Source organism: Papio anubis, chromosome 18 (genome assembly GCF_008728515.1).
Source record: "Papio anubis isolate 15944 chromosome 18, Panubis1.0, whole genome shotgun sequence".
NCBI classification, from domain to species: Eukaryota; Metazoa; Chordata; class Mammalia; order Primates; family Cercopithecidae; genus Papio; species Papio anubis.
The window spans coordinates 33,208,823-33,228,354 of record NC_044993.1 but is presented as its reverse complement, the minus strand read 5'-3'; the positions used below and the strand labels follow the sequence as shown (position 1 = coordinate 33,228,354).

Here is a 19,532-nt window from a genome sequence, read left to right as displayed (position 1 = left end):
CCCAGTGATGCTAGACTCTGGTATTCATGCCCTGGTGTAATCCCCTCCCCTTGAGTACAGCCTGGACCTAGTGACTTGCTTCTAAAGAATAGAATACTGAAACAGGGATGGGAGATCACTTCCGTGATTAGGTTACAAAAGATGATGACTTCTTAATTCAAATATTAGAAGAAAAAAAGAAGGGAGGAAGCTGTTGTTATGCCCAGACCGTTTGATCCCCAAAGAAGACCACCAGAGTCCAGTGTCAAAGCCAAGAGGCAAGGATCTTTACTACAAGTTCGAACTTGGTCCCTCCATTCCACAGTATACAAGAGGGCCCCGAACAATGCGAGCGTTTGCTTTTTATAGCCCGAAAGTTGCAGGGGAACAAAGAAATTCTTTTGGCTCCCGCGCTTTCAGTAACCTTGAACGGCTGTCTCCTTATCGGAGACTTTCCAGGTGGTGTTTGTACTGGGCTCAGGGAGTTTTGAGCCCGGGGCTGAGGAATGTGCCCAGCTCCTTTCACTGTTTTCCAAATAATTTGGAAAAGGGAGAAATACCTATTTTATGGAACAACGGAGAGTACTGAGAGAAGTGAAGGTTTACAAAGAGGATTTCTACTATATGGAAACAATCTGTAGAATGAAAACCTTCACCTGGGTTGACTATAGATTGTCAATGGTATGATTTTTCTGATGTTTATTTATTTGTTTTTGAGGCAGAGTCTCGCTCTCTCACCCAGGCTAGAATGCAGTGGCGCGATCACAGCTCACTGCACCTCCACCTCCTAGGTTGAAACTGTCATGTGTGTCCGTGTGAAGAGACCACCAAACAGGCTTTGTGTGAGCAATAAAGCTTTTTAATCACCTGGGTGCAGGCAGGCTGAGTCCGAAAAGACAGTCAGCGAAGGGAGATAAGGGTGGGGCCGTTTCATAGGATTTGGGTAGGTAAAGGAAAATTACAGTCAAAGGGGGGTTGTTCTCTGGTGGGCAGGAGTGGGGGTCACAAGGTGCTCAGTGCGGAAGTTTTTTGAGCCAGGATGAGCCAGGAAAAGGAATTTCACAAGATAATATCATCGCTTAAGGCAAGGGCAGGCCATTTTCACTTCTTTTGTGGTGGAATGTCATCGGTTAAGGCGAGGCAGGGCATTTGCACTTCTTTTGTGATTCTTCAGTTACTTCAGGCCATCTGGGTACATACGTGCAAGTCACAGGGGATGCAATGGCTTGGTTTGGGCTCAGAGGCCTGATAGAAACGATTCTCCTGCCTCCGCCTCCTGGGTTCAAGTGATTCTCCTGCCTCAGCCTCCTGAGTATCTAGGATTACAGGCACCGCCACCAGGTTCGGCTAATTTTTGTATTTTTAGTAGAGATGGGGTTTCATCATGTTGGCCAGGCTGGTCTCGAACTCCTGACCTCAGGTGATCCACCCACCTCGGCCTCCAAAAGTGCTGGGATTAAGGCATGAGCCACTGCGCCTGGCCTATTTATTTATTTTAATTTTTTAAAAATAGAGATGGAATCTTGCCCTCCCTACCCAGGCAGTGGCACGATCACAACTTACTGCAGCCTCAACCTCCTGGGCTCAAGCAACTTTCCCACCTCAGCTGCCCAAGTAGTTGGGACTAGCAGTGAGTACCACCACATCTGGCTACTTTTTAAAATCTTTTGTAGAGACGGGGGTTTCACTATGTTGCTCAGGCTAGTCTCAAACTCCTGACCTCAACAATCCTTCCGCCTCAGCCTCTCAGAGTGTTGGGATTATAGGCATGAGCCATCGTGCCCGGCCTAATTTTTCTGCTGTTTTAAAATGAAAAGTTTCCTGTTCATCCCCGCCCCATATGGCAGGGGAGAGAAGGGGACTGTATCCTGCCCTGGGCCACTATCATATCACTATTTGGAGGCCATGTGATTGAGATCCCATGCCTTGGATGCCTCTTGAATAAAGTTAGTATCATCTTTCGCTAAGAATGAATGAGTAAAAGACGATGACAAGAGAAAATTAGCTGGGCGTCGTGGCGCACGCCTGAAATCCCAGCTACTTGGGAGGCTGAGGCAGGAGAATTGCTTGAACCTGGGAGGCGGAGGTTGCAGTGAGTCTAGATCATGCCATTGCACTCCAGCCTCGGCAACAAGAGCAAAACTCTGTCTCAAATAAATAAATAAATAAATATTAAAAAAATAAAACACTAAGACTTCTTTCTTGCTCCCACCCTTGTTCGCACTCTGGCCCTCTCACTGGCTGGCTGTCCTGTGGTGAGATGCTCTGTGGAGGGACCCACGTCACAAGGAGGGAAGCCGCAGTACCATAGCCCACAAGGAACCAAATTCTGTTCACAACCCCATGAGGGAGCTTGGAAGCAGATCCTGTCCCTGCTGACACTTGAGCTGACTGCAGCCCTGGCTGTCACCTTGATGGCTATCTATAAGACATCCTGAGCCACAGGGCCTAGCTAAGCCTGTCTGATTCCCGCCCACAGAAACTATGAGATAGTTCATGTGTGTTGTCTTGAGCTGCTAAGTAATTTGTAATGCAGCAAGATAACGAATACACCTCCAAAATGAAGGCAGCATCCGCAGAAGGAGGAAGAACTAAGAGCGGATAGATGGTACCTGTGATGGGGGCCACTGAGTCACAGAATCTCCCGGGGAAGAAGGAAACAACCCTCTTCCTATCCCCCTATTTAATGCTGGGATCTGCTGGCCTCTGCTGTAGTAACAGGGAACTATCCCCCAAGGGGTCCCTTCCACTCATAATCAGCTCTAATTGCAAGAAAGGCCTTTCTGGCTGGGTGCAGTGGCTCACACCTGTAATTCCAACACTTTGGAAGGCTGAAGCAGGAGAGTTGCTTGAGTCCAGGAGTTCAAGGCCAGCCTGGGCAACATAGTGAGACCCCATCTCTACCAAAAAAAACAAAAACAAAAACAAAAATTAGCCAAGTGTGGTGGCACACACCTATAGTCTCAGCTACTCAGGAGGGTTGAAGTGGGAGGATCTCTTAAGCCCAGGAGGTTAAGGCTGTAGTGAGCCATGATCACACTGCTGGCAACAGAGCTGAGACCTTGTCTTTAAAGAAGAAAAGAAAGTAAAAGAGATGGGAGGAGAGAGAAGAGGAGGGGAAAGACCCTGCTACCTGGAACACAACCTTTATTCCTGTAACCTTACCCCCTCCCCACCGACTGCGATTGTCCTGATTCTGCCCTTAGGACCACAGAAAGCAAGCCTAATTTCCTCTTTTCAGCATGGCATAAACATGTAAGTATGGGTTCAAATCCCAGCTCTGCCACTTACAAGCTATGTTACCCTGAACAGATCCTGTAACTCTTTAGCGCATCATCTGTAAAATGGAGACAACAGCACCTGCCTTATAGGACTGTGTTAGGCTTTAAGATAAACTCGTAGTGTTCTTAGCCCAAGTCTTGACTCACAGCAGGGGCTCAATATTATTCCCCATGACTATTATGGCAGATTAGACACGCCTGAAATTTGCTGACTCCTCCCTTCAAGACAAGGGGTCTTGTTCCCCTCCTCTTGAATCTGGGCAGCTTCTCTCACTGCTTGACCAATAGAGTGTGGTGCAAGTGACCTGTACTAGTTTCAGGGTCCAGGGTTTAAGAGACTTGCAGCTACCACTCCCATCTCTTGAAACTCTCACCTATATGACCTGAGTCTAATTGCCCTGAGGCCACCATGCTGAAGAAGCCACATGTGGCGCTCTGGTCAACAGTTCCAGCTGTGCCCAGCCTCCAGCCATCACTGCCAAAGTGCCAGATGTGTGACTGAAGCCAGCTTAGATTCTCCAGACCAGCCCATCCACCAGCCAAACAGCACCGAGTGACCTCAGCTAATGACACATAAAACAAAAGAATCACCCAAGTGAGCACTGCTCCAACTCCTGACCCACAAATTCAGGAAAGAAAATAAAATGGTCGTTGTTTTAAGCTGCTAAATTGTGGGTAATTGGTTGCACAGCTACAGATAACTGGGGCAACCACTGCCAAATATTTGAAGGTAACTGTTCCCTTCCAGATCGAACCTGCCTCTCTCTCTCAGCTGATGCTCACATGATAGGGTTTTGGGCCTTAGGACCCCTGTGATCAGCTGTCTTCTGGACAACGGAAGCCCAACAATGAACATGGCCCTCAGGGCAGAGGGGGATTCTACCCAACTATGCCAGTGAGGACTCTATCTGGAATAATTTAAGCAAAAAAGGAAATGATTGGCTCATAATGGCTTCAGGCATGGCTGGATCCAGGTGTTCCAAGATATTGTCAGGCTCCATTTCCTTTGTGATTATTTTATTTTTGGGCTCTTCTCACAGAGCCAAAAAGCTTTAGAAACTCACTCAACTTCACTTCCTCTCAGGTTCAAGTCCAGAAGGAAAGACTATCTGCCATTCTCCCAGCATTCCCAGCAAAAATCTCACTGATTCTCTTTGGTTCGTGGCTGTGTGGCCCAATCAGAGCCAATTACTGTGGCCAGGTAGGCAGAGTGGCCTAGGAGCTCATGGATGGGACATACTCCATCAAAATCATATGGACTGGGAATAAGGAGGGGTGATTCTTCAAAGGAAAACCAAGGATATCATCACAGCGGAAGGACGAGTGGATGGCTGGGCAGCAGACCTATATGTATCCACCCCTGCACCTAAAAGGAGAATGAAAAACATAACCTCTCTCACTCTACATGGCATACCTCTCTTAATGCAGCCCAGGGCCGCAGCATCACCTCACACTGATGACTCACACCAGATATTCGGGGGGATGTTTTTCCTCATCCAATATTGCTTGGTTTCACTCCCTCATCCCCTGCCAAGTCAGGGATGCAAACGTGCAGGTGGGTCCTCCCTCTCCACCTCTGTCCCAAGCACACTGCGGCTTCTGGGGGCATGGAGAAGAACAGACTAGGCCTGTGGCCTGCTCCACTTTCCCTGAGTCACTATCCCTCCCTCCCCTCACAGAGTCAAAGTGATTCAAAGGAGACAGCTCAGGCCCACAAGCAAGTTTTACCGCCAGCATGGCTGGCACAAACCCAGGGCTAGAACCGATGCTTTTGAGGGCAAAATAAGCTCTTCTGTTTCTTCACAGAGTTGGATTGTTTGCCTTGAGTGGATAGGTGACCATCTGAGTTATTAGCAACCAGGGATTTGGTATGTAATACTGTGCATACATAAATAACAACAACAAAATCGGCCCACTGCCCAGAGAGCTCTCAATCCACAGAGCTGCCAGACGTAATGAGATTTCAAAAGATCTTGGCTCTAAAATCAGAGTATGTTTGGATATAAATTCTAGTACAACCCAGTCATTTGACAGATGAGTAAACCAGGGATCAGAAGAGTCCAGGCATGTAATCGCCCCAAGGTCACTGAGCAAGTGAATGGCCGAGTGACCACTGAAATTTAGTACATCTGAGAGCTCACCCCTCCTGCCCTGTGCGGTGTTTTTACTTGAGTGAGCACACAGGTCCCAGGGTGGTGCAGAGGTGTTTATTTTCATTTTGTAGTCGGCCTTCATACAAGGTGGGGGCTGGGAAGGGAAGAACAATCCAGGCCATTACCCTCATGAATTCATTTGACAAATATTTATTAAGCATCTACTGCAAACTTGGCCCTGTGTTGGAAGCTGAAGACACAATTCCAGAGGCAGGCGATGACTGCCCTTGGCGTTTCCAGTGGTCAGGGGTTGGTGAGGAGGGGCAGAGACACCAATCCAAGAGTCCCCACAGTTTATACATACCACAGGCGTGGAAAGCGCCAGGAGGGGAACGAACAGGATGTTTACCAGCACCTCCACGGGCAGCCACAGTCATGGGGGCCAGGACAGGGTCCCCAGAGGAAGTGAGATTCGGCTGAGCTAGGAAGACGTTTCCACAGGAACTTACAGTAAGGGTTGCAAGGACAGCCTGTCCTCCCCGCCCCCGCCCCACCACCTCACTAAACTCCCACTGTGGCAATCAGCATTTCCTAAGCCTGCCAGGAAGCTTCCAGTAACCGCTTCCTGACTCCTAGCATGACACACTTCGGCCTTTCGGAGGTTGATGATCTAAGACCCTTACACAGCGCCAGACACGTGCAGACAGGGAGGCAGGATGTGCCTCTCCAGCTAGGAATCTGGATGCCACCTGGGCTCTTCCCCTCAGCCTCCACAGGGGAAGAACATTCTTGTGGGGGTTTTCCCTTCCAAATGCCTCAGGGCGATTCCAGTGTTCCCGCTAGTTCTTCCCTTCCCAGGCCAGAACACAAATCCTTCCCCCTCCCTGCCTGGCAAACACCTTCTTACCCTCAGGCCCAAGGCAATGGCCCACCTCCTCCCAGGCTGGATGGGGTCTCCTCCTCTCTGTTCCCCCAGCCCCTGAGCTTCCTGAGGACCAAGCTTGTGGCTTCTTGTCCTTATTCTCCCTCCTTGGTGTCTCTATGTTAGAGGACCGTCAGCATCTGCTGGGGCCTGGTCGCATTCACCCTGCTCTGCCACTCACTAGCTGTGTGACCCTGGACAAGTAACTTCTCTGGACCTGCAGTTTCTCCTCTCTACGATGAGAATACGGGAGAGTCCTTATCTTATGGGTTGTTACAGAATGAAGTGATATCTCACACACAACACACTTCCTACGGTCCCTGTTGCACGCTCAAGTACTCAACATGCAACGGATACGTCATCAGTAACAACTCCACGGGTTTACTGTGATGCTGCACAATTATTAAGCCTTGACTGCCGCAGAGTCGTAACCTGTCTGCACTTCCAACCAGTTTTCCACGCAAGCAGCATTCCCAAGTCCCGCTTTCACCCGCGGGCTAACGGCTCAGGTTCGAGTATACGACAGGAGGGAGGGAAGCTGTGCACACGGCAGGGGCGCACGGCGTGGGCACCCGGTACACCGTGTCCTGCCGGTACACCGTGTCCTGTCGCTGCACCCAGCTCCTTCCGCGCCGAGGCGTCCCCGGGGCGCACGTGGGCGGGCTTCAGGGAACTGACCTCCCGCGGTCCGTGTGCAGGCCGGGTGCGCCCGGCCCGGTGCGCCCGGCCCGGTGCGCGCAGCCGGGTGTTTAGCCGGGAGCCGCGAGTGACTCAGCGCGGGGCGTGTGCAGGCAGCGCCCGGCCGGGGCGGGGCTTTTGCACTCGTTCCGGCTCTTTTCAGCTATAAACACTGCTCGCAGCGCTCCGCTCCACCACGCCTCCTCCAAGTCCCAGCGAGCCCGCGTGCAACCTGTCCCGACCCCAGCCGCCTCTTCAACTCGCCATGGATCCCAACTGCTCCTGCGTCGCCGGTAAGGGGCTGGGGATGCCAAGTGTAGACTGTAGCGCTAGAGAAGCAATTTCTGACCCCTCTTTCTTTCTCTGATCACTCAATTTCAGGACAGGAGTTGCTCCTTCCCAAAGCGTTTTGGGGTATCTTTCAATCTATTCTAGGTTATTCGGAACCCTTTTTTTTTTTTACCGTTAAGGAGATCTGAGTTAATGGCTTGCTCAAGTTCCCAGGAATCGGTTGTGGACAGAGGAACTCTGCCCCGGGCTCTTAGCACGCCGTCCCACGTTCAGGTATCCAGGGACCGTTATCACCTCTGTCTTTTCTCCTTGCAGGTGACTCCTGCACCTGCGCCGGCTCCTGCAAGTGCAAAGAGTGCAAATGCACCTCCTGCAAGAAAAGTAAGTGGGATTCTCTCTTTCCTCTAACCCCTCACTGTCCTCCCAGCCTGTCCCCTCTCCACCATCCTCAGGGGAATGAAAGCAGTCTGGGGATGCCCCATTACGCGGAAGTTGTTGCCTCCTCAGTGATCCTTATCAGGGAAAGCAGGAATCCTTATTCCCTGTGTCCCTAGTACTCATCTCTGCCGCCTCCTCTCTGCCTCCAGGCTGCTGCTCCTGCTGCCCTGTGGGCTGTGCCAAGTGTGCCCAGGGCTGCATCTGCAAAGGGGCGTCGGACAAGTGCAACTGCTGCGCCTGATGCTGGGACAGCCCTGCTCCCAGATGTAAATAATGCGACCTCTACAAACCTGGATTTTTTAATGTACAACCCTGACCCTGATCGTTTGCTGCATTCCTTTTTCTATGAAATAATATGAATGATAATAAAACATCTTTGACGTGATTCTGCCTCTGGTTTCCTTTATATGCCTTAAAAATAATGGACTGGGTTGAGCGATGGAACTGAGAGGGCTCTACCTGGGCTGTGGATGGAAATGTGAGCCGCTAAGAAAGAGTGCATTCTAGCAAGCCAGGCTACCGCACTGAGCTTCATCTTCTGTAAAACTGAATGGCGTTGTGCCAGATCGTATGGGGGCAGGAGGGACACATACGTGATCACTTTCAGTTTCATGTCAAATATGGCACAGAAACTTCTCCATTCCTCATTTTCACTTTCTGATTTCCCTGCCCAACTTCAGTTCTTCGTGGGATTTTAGACTTGAAAGTGACTACAGAGGGTGAAATCCAGCTCCCCAGTGGCTAGAATCTGACATCCGGTTTCCCAAACTCCCTGTGGTGAATGACCAGTTTTGTTTTCCATTAGTCACAGACCTAAGCTCTGGTAAAATAATGAGTTAATAAGAAAATGAACGCTTAAAGGACACAAAATACAAAGACCGTTTTTTAGATTCAACAGGAAATGTTCAACAAATATATGGAGAACACATTAACATAGGAAAAATAAAAGAATGATCAACACTACACATTTGTCCAAAGTTGTGTGTTGCATCCTGGTAACAGTTCTCAGACTAGCCCCAGTGTGTGGCTGGCACACCCTGAGCAGCACTGATCCAGACATCCCCACAAGGAACCATCAGGCTTGTCCTGCCCAGTGTCACTGACAGGACGCTTTCAGACCCCTGAGAGCTCCCCGTTTTGCCTTGGTTCTGAATCTTTGTAAGTTCCTCCCAAGGTCAGGCTGAAGTTACTTCTCTCAAATTTCAGCCGTTGGCTACTTAAACCAGCAAAGTGGCTGGGGATGTGGAGGGAAATGCCCAGCATGTTCCCAGCAAGATGCAGTGTGTGTGATCATGGGTTGCAGATGAAGTTCTTCCTGTCCGCCCACGCAGGGGTGATGGCATTCAGCAGTTTAGAGGGTGTGGTGCCGCTCATTAGAAAGGAGTGAAGCTCTGAGTGACTTGTAATTAAAGCCAACGGTTAGGCCCCTGGCTATGTGGAGGGAATGTTATTTGAAGTTCAGTCAAAGAGGACGATGAGTCCCTTGGCCCAGGAATCAGGAGCACACTTGCCTGAAGGTGCTCTTTATAGAGAGAGTTTTAGAAGGCAGCCTGTGCCAAGGGCATGGGTTTTCATGTCAGGCAGTCCTAGTTCACAGCCCACTTTACCACTTACTGGCTGTGTGGCCTGGGTGAGTCACTCAACCTCTCTGAGCCTCAATTTCCTCATCTGTAGAAAAAAGATGGTATCCCTATTTATGGATTAAGTGAGATCTTGGCCTGGCTCCTGGCTAGGGTTTAATAACCATTAGGATCACTCTGTTTACATGGACTTTGTTGGAGACAGAATTTCTCTTGATAAGCTCTTGGGGAAAAAACGGGTCTGGGAAGAATTAGTCTAGGTTGGAGGCTGGGGAGTGGAATGAAGTTTTCCTGACTGTGTACCTGGGGGAGGGTGGATGACTTCCTGCACAAAGCCCTCTGGGATTAAGATGCTGCCACAGCATTTGAACAAACGTAAGAACCATTCTCATTTTTCCTATCATTTGAACACCCCATGAGCCAGTGAAAGAGTGAACGTGCAGGGACGAAACTGATTATGTCATCTTCCAGAGTGGTTAAGCAACCTGCCCAAGGTCACACGGCTTAGAAGTCAGAGGCCGGAACTTTCACTATAGCTGGCCTCTCATCTTGGCTACAGTTGGCAGATCATGATGTCACCGGGCTCTAAGCCCTGCCTCTCAGAGTTCAGAGCTGGGTCAGCCCTTGGTCAGTTAGCCCATTTGTGTCCCTGGCTTGAGAGGTGGCATACTGAGGCCAAGAGAGGTCACAGAGCTATGCAGAGGGCATGACTGCCAGCTCAGCGCTCCTTCTACTGCTGCCTCACTACCAGATTTTCAGTGCCCTTGTTTTTCACAGAACATGGTGACACAGGGTGGTGGTTGAGGGCATTATGATGCAGTCAGCATGCATGGCTGCAAAACCTAGCTCTGTCACTTATACCTGAGTGACACAACCTCTCTGTGGCTCAGTCTCCTCCACTGTAAGATAGGCTGAATAATAGGGTCTGGCTGGTGACAGCAAATGAGTTAATACATGCAAAGAACTTAGAATGGCACTTGCCATGTATCAAGCAGACTACAATATTAGCTATGATTTTATTTTATTTTGTTATTTTATTTTATTTTATTTTTTTGAGACAAAGTCTTACCCTGTCACCCTGGCTGGAGTGTAGTGGGGTGATCTCAGCTCACTGCAACCTGCACCTCCTGGGCTCAGGTGATTCTCCAATCTCATCCTGTTGAGTAGCTGTGACTACAGGCACATGCCACCCCGCCTGGCTAATTTTTATATTTTTAGTAGCAATGGGGTTTCATCATGTTGGCCAGGCTGATCTTGAACTTCTGGGCTCAAGTGATCCGCTAGCCTCGGGCTCCCAAAGTGCTGGGATTATAGACATGAGCCACTATGCACAACCTAGCTATAATTTTATTATCTTTATTCATAGCATAGGGACGTTTTTCTACCTCCAGATCAATAAGCCAGGCCTGCTGTTCCCAGCCTTGTGACCTCTGCATTCCTCATCAACTACCTGAGCATGTTAACTGTGGTCCAGAGAGTCTTCAGTCTCCCCATGAAATTGTGATCAGCACTGGATACAGAAAACCATGAGCAGGACAGTCCACGCCCTTGTGGCACATACAAATGGATGCCTGCCATATCTGCTACCACCTACATCACAATTTTACTTAACAATTCTCCTTTAAATGATTCATGTTTTCCAACATGTATTTGTATTACTCATGGTTTCCCCCAAGACACAGAACCAATAAAATGTCCCTAGATCGATAGTGATAAAAAGAAAGCTTTAAGAAATTAGCTGATGTGATTGTGGGGATGGCTGGTCTAAAATTTGCAAGGCTGGCTGGCAGCATGGGAATTCTGTCAGAAGCTGATATTATAGTCTTTCGTCTGAAGGTGGTCTACAGGTAGAATTCCTTTCTCTTCCAGGGACCTCAGTCTCAGTTTTTCTTCTTCAGGCCTTCAACTGATTGGATGAGGCCCACACACATTATGATGAGTAATCTGCTTTACTCAAAATGTATTGATTTATTTTATTTTTTGCAACAGAGTCTCGCTCTGTCACCCAGGCCAGAGTGCAGTGGTGCGGTATCAGCTCATTGCAACCTCTGCCTTCTGGTTTCAAGCAATTCTCCTGCCTCAGCCTCCCAAATAGCTGGGATCACAGGTATACACCACCACGCTAATTTTTGTATTTTTCAAACAGCAGCTAATTTTTGTGTTTTATTTAACAGATTAAGCGGCTAATTTTTGTATTTTTAATAGAGAAAGGGTTTCACCATATTATCTAACTCCTGGCCTCAAGTGATGCACCCACCTCAGCCTCCCAAAATGCTGAGATTACAGGCATGAGCTACTGCGCCCAGCCAAAACCTACTGATTTAAATGGTAATCAGATCTAAAAAAACACTTTCACAGCAACATCTACATTAGTGTTTGACCAAGCAACTGGGTATGATAACCTAGCTAAGTTGACTCATAAAACTAACCATTGCAGTCCACCACTTGTTAATCTGGCAGACATAAACATCTCCTTAAACTATACTTAATGTTAAAACAAGGTCATACCTCCACCTAACGTGAGGCAACTGTCCTGTGTATGCCTGAAATTACACAAACTCTCTTCCCAAAACTGATTGCAAAATCCTTGAGGCATGTTCCTTGACATCCTATAACCTAAATAGTATGATATAAAGTTAGCAATACTTAAATATTGTGATGTAAGGTTAATATGTCCCCTGTTATATGACAATGGGATAAGAGACGGAAGAAAACAAAAATATTTGCCGCACATGCGTGCACACACACACACACACACACACACAGTTATAACAACATAATGAAGAAATACCCATAACAATGACATTCCTCATTTCCATACCTGTAACTGGTCACATGGTCATAGCTGCTATTTATAGCTCCCTTCTTTTACAACCTAAAAGAGGTGTAAACCTCTTGTTTCAGCAAACACCTCAGTCAATGGTGGTTCTTTACTTGGTGGGGTGACCTAAACCTTCATTCTGGAAGGGTCTGGGCCATGCATTCCTGTCCCAGTTGGGATGTTTCCACTGGCTTCAATCACAGGACATGGTAATAAGAAGAGACACCCTAAGGGATCTCTTGTATTCCAGACATCCTTCTCCTTACCTCCATTGCAGAGATTGTGATTACAAAGAAGTAACCACAATCACCCTAGCCAGAATAGTGACTCCTTTCTTTGCCTGTTTTTTTTTTTTTTGTTGTTGTTGTTGTTGTTTCTTTTCTTTTCTTTTCTTTTCTTTCTTTCTTTTTTTTTTTTTTTTGAGATGGAGTTTCGCTCTTGTTCCCTAGGCTGAAGTGCAATGGCGTGATCTCAGCTCACTGCAACCTCCGCCTCCCAGGTTCAAGCAATTCTCCTGACTCGCCTCCTGAGTAGCTGGGATTATAGGCACGCGCCACCACGCCTGGCTAATTTTGTATTTTTAGTAGAGATGGGGTTTCTCCATGTTGGTCAGGCTGGTCTCAAGCTCCTGACCTCAGGTGATCCACCCACCTTGGCCTCCCAAAGTGCTGGGATTACAGGTGTAAGCCACAGTGCCCAGCCTCTTTGCCTGTTGATACAGAAGTCTGAGGACTCAGTGTGGCCTGGTGGGACTCAAAACTTCCAGTTTGATGGAATCACTGTGTCTCTCAAGGAAGCATTCCTCCTTTTGGAACTAATACCTTGAGACCAGCAAAGCATAAAATCATGGGGACAGGAAATAGATATTTTGATTCTACAGATGAGTAAGATTTTTGTAGGCTGACTCCTCTGTTTGCTCGTACGACCACCATGATCAACTAGCCAACACCACAGGTCTCTGTGAATCATATTATTCTTCTTATTTGAGAGAGGGTCTCACTCTGTTTTCCAAGGCTGGAGAGCAGTGTCATGGCACACTGCAGCCTCGACCTCCAAGGCTCAAGTGGTCCTCCCACCTCAGCCCCCAAAGTAGCTACAACTACAGGCAGGCACCAACACATCCAGCTGATTTTTGTATGTTTGGAGGGGTAGAGACAGGCTTTTGCCATGTTCGCCAGGCTGGTCTCAAACTCCTAAGCTCAAGTGATCCACCTGCCTCAGCCTCCCAAAGTGCTAGGATTATAGGCGTGAGCCATTGCTCCTGGCCTGCAAGTCATACTATTCTGCTTTGACTGTGCCATCCATGACAACAACCAGGCCCCATGCTGCCTTTGGCAATTAAGTGCTGTCTCTTGGCCCCTGCCATACTGGGACCAAATTATCGCCATTGCATTTAGGGTTCCCAATTCAGCGGCAGCAGTTTCCACTGAATTTCTACCTGCAAAAAAGAGTGACCACACAGCTCTTCCAGGGTGCTAGGGCGCCCCTCACAAATTTATTTCTCATAGATGTGGTGAAAGTGGTGTCCTCTGGACACTCCCAGATTGAATGGGCAGGTAACACTTGATAAATCCCCTCTGACATCTGTTTTACTCCAAGACTACTGATTTAAACGTTAATCACATCTTAAAAAATAACTTTGCCGCAATATCCAGGATGGTGTTTGGCCAAGGAACTGGACACTTTGCCTAGCCAAGTTGACACATAAAACTAATCATCACATATATTTAAATGAAAGCAAAGTTTTCACCAGTGCTAAAATCAAGAATCAGTCTTACTTACAGACATAGATTAATCTAATGTGTATTTCGTGTATATACATATTTAATAAATTTCCCATCTCCATCGCTTTGCAAGCTGTCCAGGGTTGAGAGAGACGCTTCTCCTTGATTAAAACATTTCTTTCTTTCTTTTTCTTTTTTTTTTTGAGACGCAGTCTCACTCTCTCACCCAGGCTACAGTGCAGTGTCGTGATCTGGGCTCACTGCAAGCTCCCCCTCCTGGGTTCATGCCATTCTCCTGCCTCAGCCTCCCGAGTAGCTGGGACTATAGGTGCCAGCCACCATGCCTGGCTAGTTTTTTGTATTTTTTTTAGTAGAGATGGAGTTTCACCATGTTAGCCAGGATGGTCTCGATCTCCTGACCTCGTGATCCGCCCACCTCGGCTTCCAAAGTGCTGGGATTTCAGGCGTGAGCCACCGCGCCCGGCCTGAAGACATATCTTGGCCAAAAGAAATCTTTTTTTTTTTTTTTTTTTTGAGACGGAGTCTGGCTCTGTCGCCCAGGCTGGAGTGCAGTGGCCGGATCTCAGCTCACTGCAAGCTCCGCCTCCCGGGTTCACGCCATTCTCCTGCCTCAGCCTCCCGAGTAGCTGGGACTACAGGCGCCCGCCACCTCGCCCGGCTAGTTTTTTTTGTATTTTTTTTTTTAGTAGAGATGGGGTTTCACTGTGTTAGCCAGGATGGTCTTGATCTCCTGACCTCGTGATCCGCCTATCTCGGCCTCCCAAAGTGCTGGGATTACAGGCTTGAGCCACCGCGCCCGGCCCAAAAGAAATCTTTATGTTTTCTTTCCTCCTCTTGTGAAGCTGACTGGATTCAGGTAGCATGGCACCATTTCATAGAGCCATAACTTTGGGCAAGTTACTAAGGCTCTTTGTGCCTTAGTTTTTCCATTGGAAAAACGTGTTTAGAACAGTATTTCTCTTCTATTGTTCTTGAGAGGGTTCAAAAAACTAAAATGATTAAACAGACTCACGCAGATTGTTGCGTAATAGGAAAATTGAAAGGTAAATATTCTTATTTAACATAGATTCTGCATCCTCCGGGTCTGGAGTCACCTAAGCAGATCCCACCCTTGGGGGCACTCCATATTTTCAGGACTACTCTCCTGGAGTTGGGTGGGCACGCTAGGCTTTGGAGGAGACCCTGCAGAATTTTGTGCAAAGGAGGCCCCAGACAAATGTGCCCATATAACTGCTCAGGCATGAGGAATGGAAGGGTGGGCTCGCCTCCACCCTGTTGCTGGGCTCAAGAGAAAGTGGCAGAAGGACCATGGTGGGATAGTGACAGGCAGTGCTAGAGGGCAGGAAGGCAGAAAGCAAGGGTCACATCCACGACGGTTCTCTGCACACAACTCCCTCGCCGCGCTCGCCGGCTCAGGCCTATCCAGGGACGATGCTGGGGTTGCACACCGGCTCCAGGAAAGGCGAAATACCGCAGATGGGGTGGTGGGGGTGGGAATATTGCGACCACCAGAGGCTGGGTTCCCGGAACACTCGGGGACGGGGATGTCCAGCAACCACAAGGAAATGCGGAAAATGGAGAAGTTGCGGGGAGCAGGACAGCAGGGGCGCTGCGGACGACCGGGTGCACAGGCCTGAGCGAGCGACCGAGCGCCAAACAATACACCCGCGGTGCACACCTTGCGCCCGGCCCGCCTGCTGCTCACAGTCCCGCCCTGTACCCACAGGAGGCCCAGACTCAGCGGGGCGGGTGCAGGCGCGGGGCGGGTGCAGGCGCGGGGCGGGGCCTCTGCGTACGGTCCCATCTCCGCCTGCAGAGGGAGCAGCCGGCTCCAGGCTCCAAGGCGCCTTCCAGCTGCCTGACGCCCTCTTCGCCTCTCCCCTCCTCTCTTGGCTGGAAATGGACCCCAACTGCTCCTGCGCCACTGGTAAGGGAAGCCCGGCTCTGCGCCTGGGAATGCCCAATTCCCAGCCACAGTACAGTGTCCCTGCGTTTGAGGAGGTCGCATTTTGAGCTCTGAGCAGAAGGGGACCCTTTACTTCGTCCAGTACTTTCTCCTTGGAATAGCTCCTGAGAGCATTGCGCTCCTCACTGTGCTTCTGTGTCACAGTTGAGTGTTCTGAGGCTCAAGGCTGTCCTGTTCCACGTCACCTGGTTGGTCAGGGGGCTGCTGGCCAAGCCCCAATGCTCTGTCCAGGCTCTGAGCAAGCAGGGTGGGTGGGAGGCAGGAAACACTGCGTCTTTGAGATTCAGGACAGGAGGTTTTGGGCCCCAGTCCGAGTCTTCCTGGGTTGTGTGTGCATCTGGGACCTTCATGGTGGGGTAAAACAGGAGGGTGCTTGCCCTTCCCAGCATGAGTGGAGAGGACGTGGGGCTTGTCTCCCTCTGTCCTGAGTGGGAAAGGAGCTCTGAGGGCTGGCCCTGCATAGAGGATGGCGCACTGGAGACTCCATGACCGACTGCTGTACCTTCTGCCTCTCACTCACTGCTCACTGCCTTTATCTCTTCCTTCCAGGGGCCTCCTGCTCCTGTGCCAGCTCCTGCAAGTGCAAAGAGTGCAAATGCACCTCGTGCAAGAAGAGTGAGTGTGGGGCCATCTCCAGGAATCTGGCGCTGTGGCTAAACTTGGGAGGGAACCCAAGGCTGGCCTGGAGTGCACGCTTCTGGGGAACGCCTTTCTTTGCCCCTGTTGGCCATGTCATTCCCTCTCCAGGCTTTCTGCTCTGAGTTCGAATGCGGCAGGGCAGCCTATTTCTATTGAGACACAAACCCCAAAGGTACCACCTGTGGTCTCAGAACAGAGCTGTGCCAACCTAAAAAGACATCCTCCAGGTCTGGAGTCTGACCTCGAGCCAGGCCTGCTGTTGACACAGGGAGGTGCCTGATTGAGTCTGCTCTGACCTCTCACTCTCCCTTTTTGCCCAGGCTGCTGCTCCTGCTGCCCCATGGGCTGTGCCAAGTGTGCCCAGGGCTGCATCTGCAAAGGGGCATCGGAGAAGTGCAGCTGCTGTGCCTGATGTGGGGACAGCTCTGCTCCCAGATGTAAATAGAGCAACCTGTACAAACCTGGATTTTTTTTTTTTTTTATACAACCCTGAGCCATTTGCTACATTCGTTTTTCTATTAAATATGTAAATGACAATAAAACAGTTTTGACTTGATTGTGACTCTCCTTTCCTTTGTGTGACTTCGAATTAATGGACCAGGGTTAGAGATTGAACCAGGAGTTGAGAGACCCGGGCTCTGGATGGAAATTTGAGTCGCTAACAATCTGAGCGCCTTCAGGCAAGCCAGGTTACCTCACTGAGCTTCATCTTCTAGAAAATGGAATTGCACTGTACCAGATCATAATGGGGGGACATCCATGATCACCTCTGGTCGTATCAAATGTGGCACAGAAACTTCTCCATCTCTCATTTTTATTTTCTGATTTCCCTACCCAATTTCAGTTTCCTCATCAGATTTTAGGCTTCAAAGAGATGACAGGGGTGGAACCCAATTCCTCAGCTGCTTGATTCCCACACTGGGCTTCTCAGACTCCGTGGTGAAGGAACTTTTTACTATCTATGCTTCCCAGACATAAACCTTTTTTTAAATTTTGGTGTGTAAAACACTGATTTCAGAAAATACATTTTTAAAACTTTGTTATTTATACAAAAAGAGAGAGATTTCTCAAGAGGCTGATAGCAAAAGGCCATTGTGGATCAGAGCCTGATGAAACTAGCAATTTTAGCCTGGCATAGTCCCAGCTACTTGGGAGGCTGAGGTGAGAAGATTAGTTGAGCCCGGGAGGCGGAGCTTGCCGTGAGCCAAGATCGTGCCACTGCATTTCAGTCTGGGCGATGGAATGAGGCTCTATCTCAAAAAAAAAAGTAAAATAAAAATAAACTAACAATGTTTCAAAAATCTGGTTACAAAGAAGAAAAGGGAAGCCATCCCAAGGCTGGGATGTTGCTACCTGCTCCCCAACTCCTGACCGCAGACACTAAGTGACAATGAGGCTGGGGAAGGCTGCATGGCCTGAGCCTTGGTGCTCCAGATTGACACTTGCTTCAAAATCTTGGCTTTGGCAAAAACCATGGCAAGTTGATGAGTAAACTGTCCTGCTGAGCGGTGTGGTGGAGGATGCTTCCTCTTAGGTGGGAAGATAAATATAATTATGTCAATTATGGAGAAAATGAAATCAAACACAAAATACAAAACACAATTTTTCACATTTAACAGGAAAGAATTCAATAAATGCATAAAGAAGTAACAGAAAAATTGGCCAGGCACAGTGTCTTGTGCCTGTAATCCCAGCACTTTGAGAGGCTGATGCAGGCGGATCACCAGAGGTCAGGATCTTGAGACCAGCCTGGACAACACGGTGAAACCCCGTCTCTACTAAAAATACAAAAATTAGCTGGGCTTGGCGGCAGGAACCTGTAATCCCAGCTACTCAGGAGGCTGGGGCAGGAGAATCGCTTGAACCTGGGAGGTGGAGTTTGCAATGAACCGAGACCCTGCCACTGCACCCCAGCCTGGGTGATAGAACAAGACTCCATCTCAAAAAAAAAAAAAAAAAAAAGTAACAGAAAACTTGAAAATTTACAAACTCTGCACATATGTTCATGAGTGATGTACACTATAGACTAGAAACGATGGACTGGTGCCATTGTGTGAACCACACACTTTCATCCGCACTGGCCATGACAACCTCACAAGGATACCATCAGCTGGGCTGAGGGCAGTGGCTCAAGCCTGTAACCCTAGCACTTTGGGAGGGTGAGGCCAGCAGATTGCTTGACCTCAGGAGTTCGAGACCAGCCGTGGCACACAGCGAAACTTGTCTCTACAACAAATGCAAAGTGTAATTGGGCTTGGTGATGTGTGCCTGTACTCCCAGTTACTCGGGTGGGGGGTGAGAGAGGGTGGGTAAGGTGGGCGGATCGCTTGAGCCCAGGAGGTGAACGTTGCCATGAGCAGAGATCTTGACACTGCACTCCAGCCTGGTTAATACAGCAAGACTCTGTCTCAAAAAGAGAGAGAGAGAGAGAAAGAAAAAGAGAATTAGCCTGCCCAGGACACTTGCTGACACCTGAGAGTTCCCTGTTGTGACTTGGCTCTGAATCTTTGAAAGTTCTGCCCAAGCTCAAGCTGAATTTTCCCTTTCAAATTTCAGCCCTTGACTATGTCAATCCATCAAAGTGACTGGGGTTGTGGAGGGAAGAGCCGAGCATTTTCCAAGCACGATGCAGTGTGTGTAATCATGGGTTGCAGATGTTCCCGTTTGCCCACGCAGGAGTGACAGCAGATCCCGCAGTTTGGGGAGTGTGGGGAGTGTTCATTAGGAAAGAGTGAGGCCCTAGCTGACTTGTAATTAAAACCAGTGATTAGTCCCCCCTGGCTATGTGGATGGAATCCTATTTGATGTTCAATCAAAGAGGAAGATGAGTCTCTTGGCCTAGAGGTCAGGGCCACTGACCTCTCTGTTTCCCTGTGAAGAGATTTCAGAAGGCAGCCTGAGCCTAGGGCATGGGTTTTGGTGTCAGGCAGTCTTGGTTCACAGCCTACTTCACCACCAAAAAACAAAAAAAGTGAGAGTCTCATCTTTGAAAGAGAAAAAAAAGCAACTTTGGAACTGGGTAACAGGCAAGAGTTAGAACAGTTTGGAGGGCTCAGAAGACAGGAAAATGTGGGAAAGTTTGGAACTTCCTAGAGACTT

General features: G+C 48.9%; 2 protein-coding genes across 2 annotated transcripts; both read left to right on the top strand.

Moving 5' to 3' along the window:
* Window positions 1–6,575: 6,575 nt before the first annotated feature.
* MT2A (metallothionein 2A) lies at window positions 6,576–8,067 on the top strand. The gene is made up of 3 exons (XM_003916904.4): window positions 6,576–7,246; window positions 7,560–7,625; window positions 7,832–8,067. The coding sequence occupies exons 1-3, from the start codon at window positions 7,219–7,221 to the stop codon at window positions 7,921–7,923; spliced, it is 186 nt and encodes a 61-aa protein (XP_003916953.1). The 5' UTR covers window positions 6,576–7,218; the 3' UTR covers window positions 7,924–8,067.
* A 7,564-nt stretch (window positions 8,068–15,631) lies between these two features.
* LOC101022563 (metallothionein-1L) lies at window positions 15,632–16,989 on the top strand. Its single transcript, XM_031658241.1, has 3 exons — window positions 15,632–15,755; window positions 16,344–16,409; window positions 16,754–16,989. Exons 1-3 carry the CDS (start codon window positions 15,728–15,730, stop codon window positions 16,843–16,845), a joined length of 186 nt encoding a protein of 61 aa, XP_031514101.1. The 5' UTR covers window positions 15,632–15,727; the 3' UTR covers window positions 16,846–16,989.
* Window positions 16,990–19,532: the final 2,543 nt, after the last annotated feature.

Coding starts and splice junctions, on each gene's coding strand:
- LOC101022563 (XM_031658241.1), top strand. CDS start 15,728: ATGGACCCCAACTGCTCCTGCGCCACTG. Junction 15,756..16,343: donor CAACTGCTCCTGCGCCACTG/GTAAGGGAAGCC, acceptor TCTTCCTTCCAG/GGGCCTCCTGCTCCTGTGCC. Junction 16,410..16,753: donor ATGCACCTCGTGCAAGAAGA/GTGAGTGTGGGG, acceptor CTTTTTGCCCAG/GCTGCTGCTCCTGCTGCCCC.
- MT2A (XM_003916904.4), top strand. CDS start 7,219: ATGGATCCCAACTGCTCCTGCGTCGCCG. Junction 7,247..7,559: donor CAACTGCTCCTGCGTCGCCG/GTAAGGGGCTGG, acceptor TTCTCCTTGCAG/GTGACTCCTGCACCTGCGCC. Junction 7,626..7,831: donor ATGCACCTCCTGCAAGAAAA/GTAAGTGGGATT, acceptor CTCTGCCTCCAG/GCTGCTGCTCCTGCTGCCCT.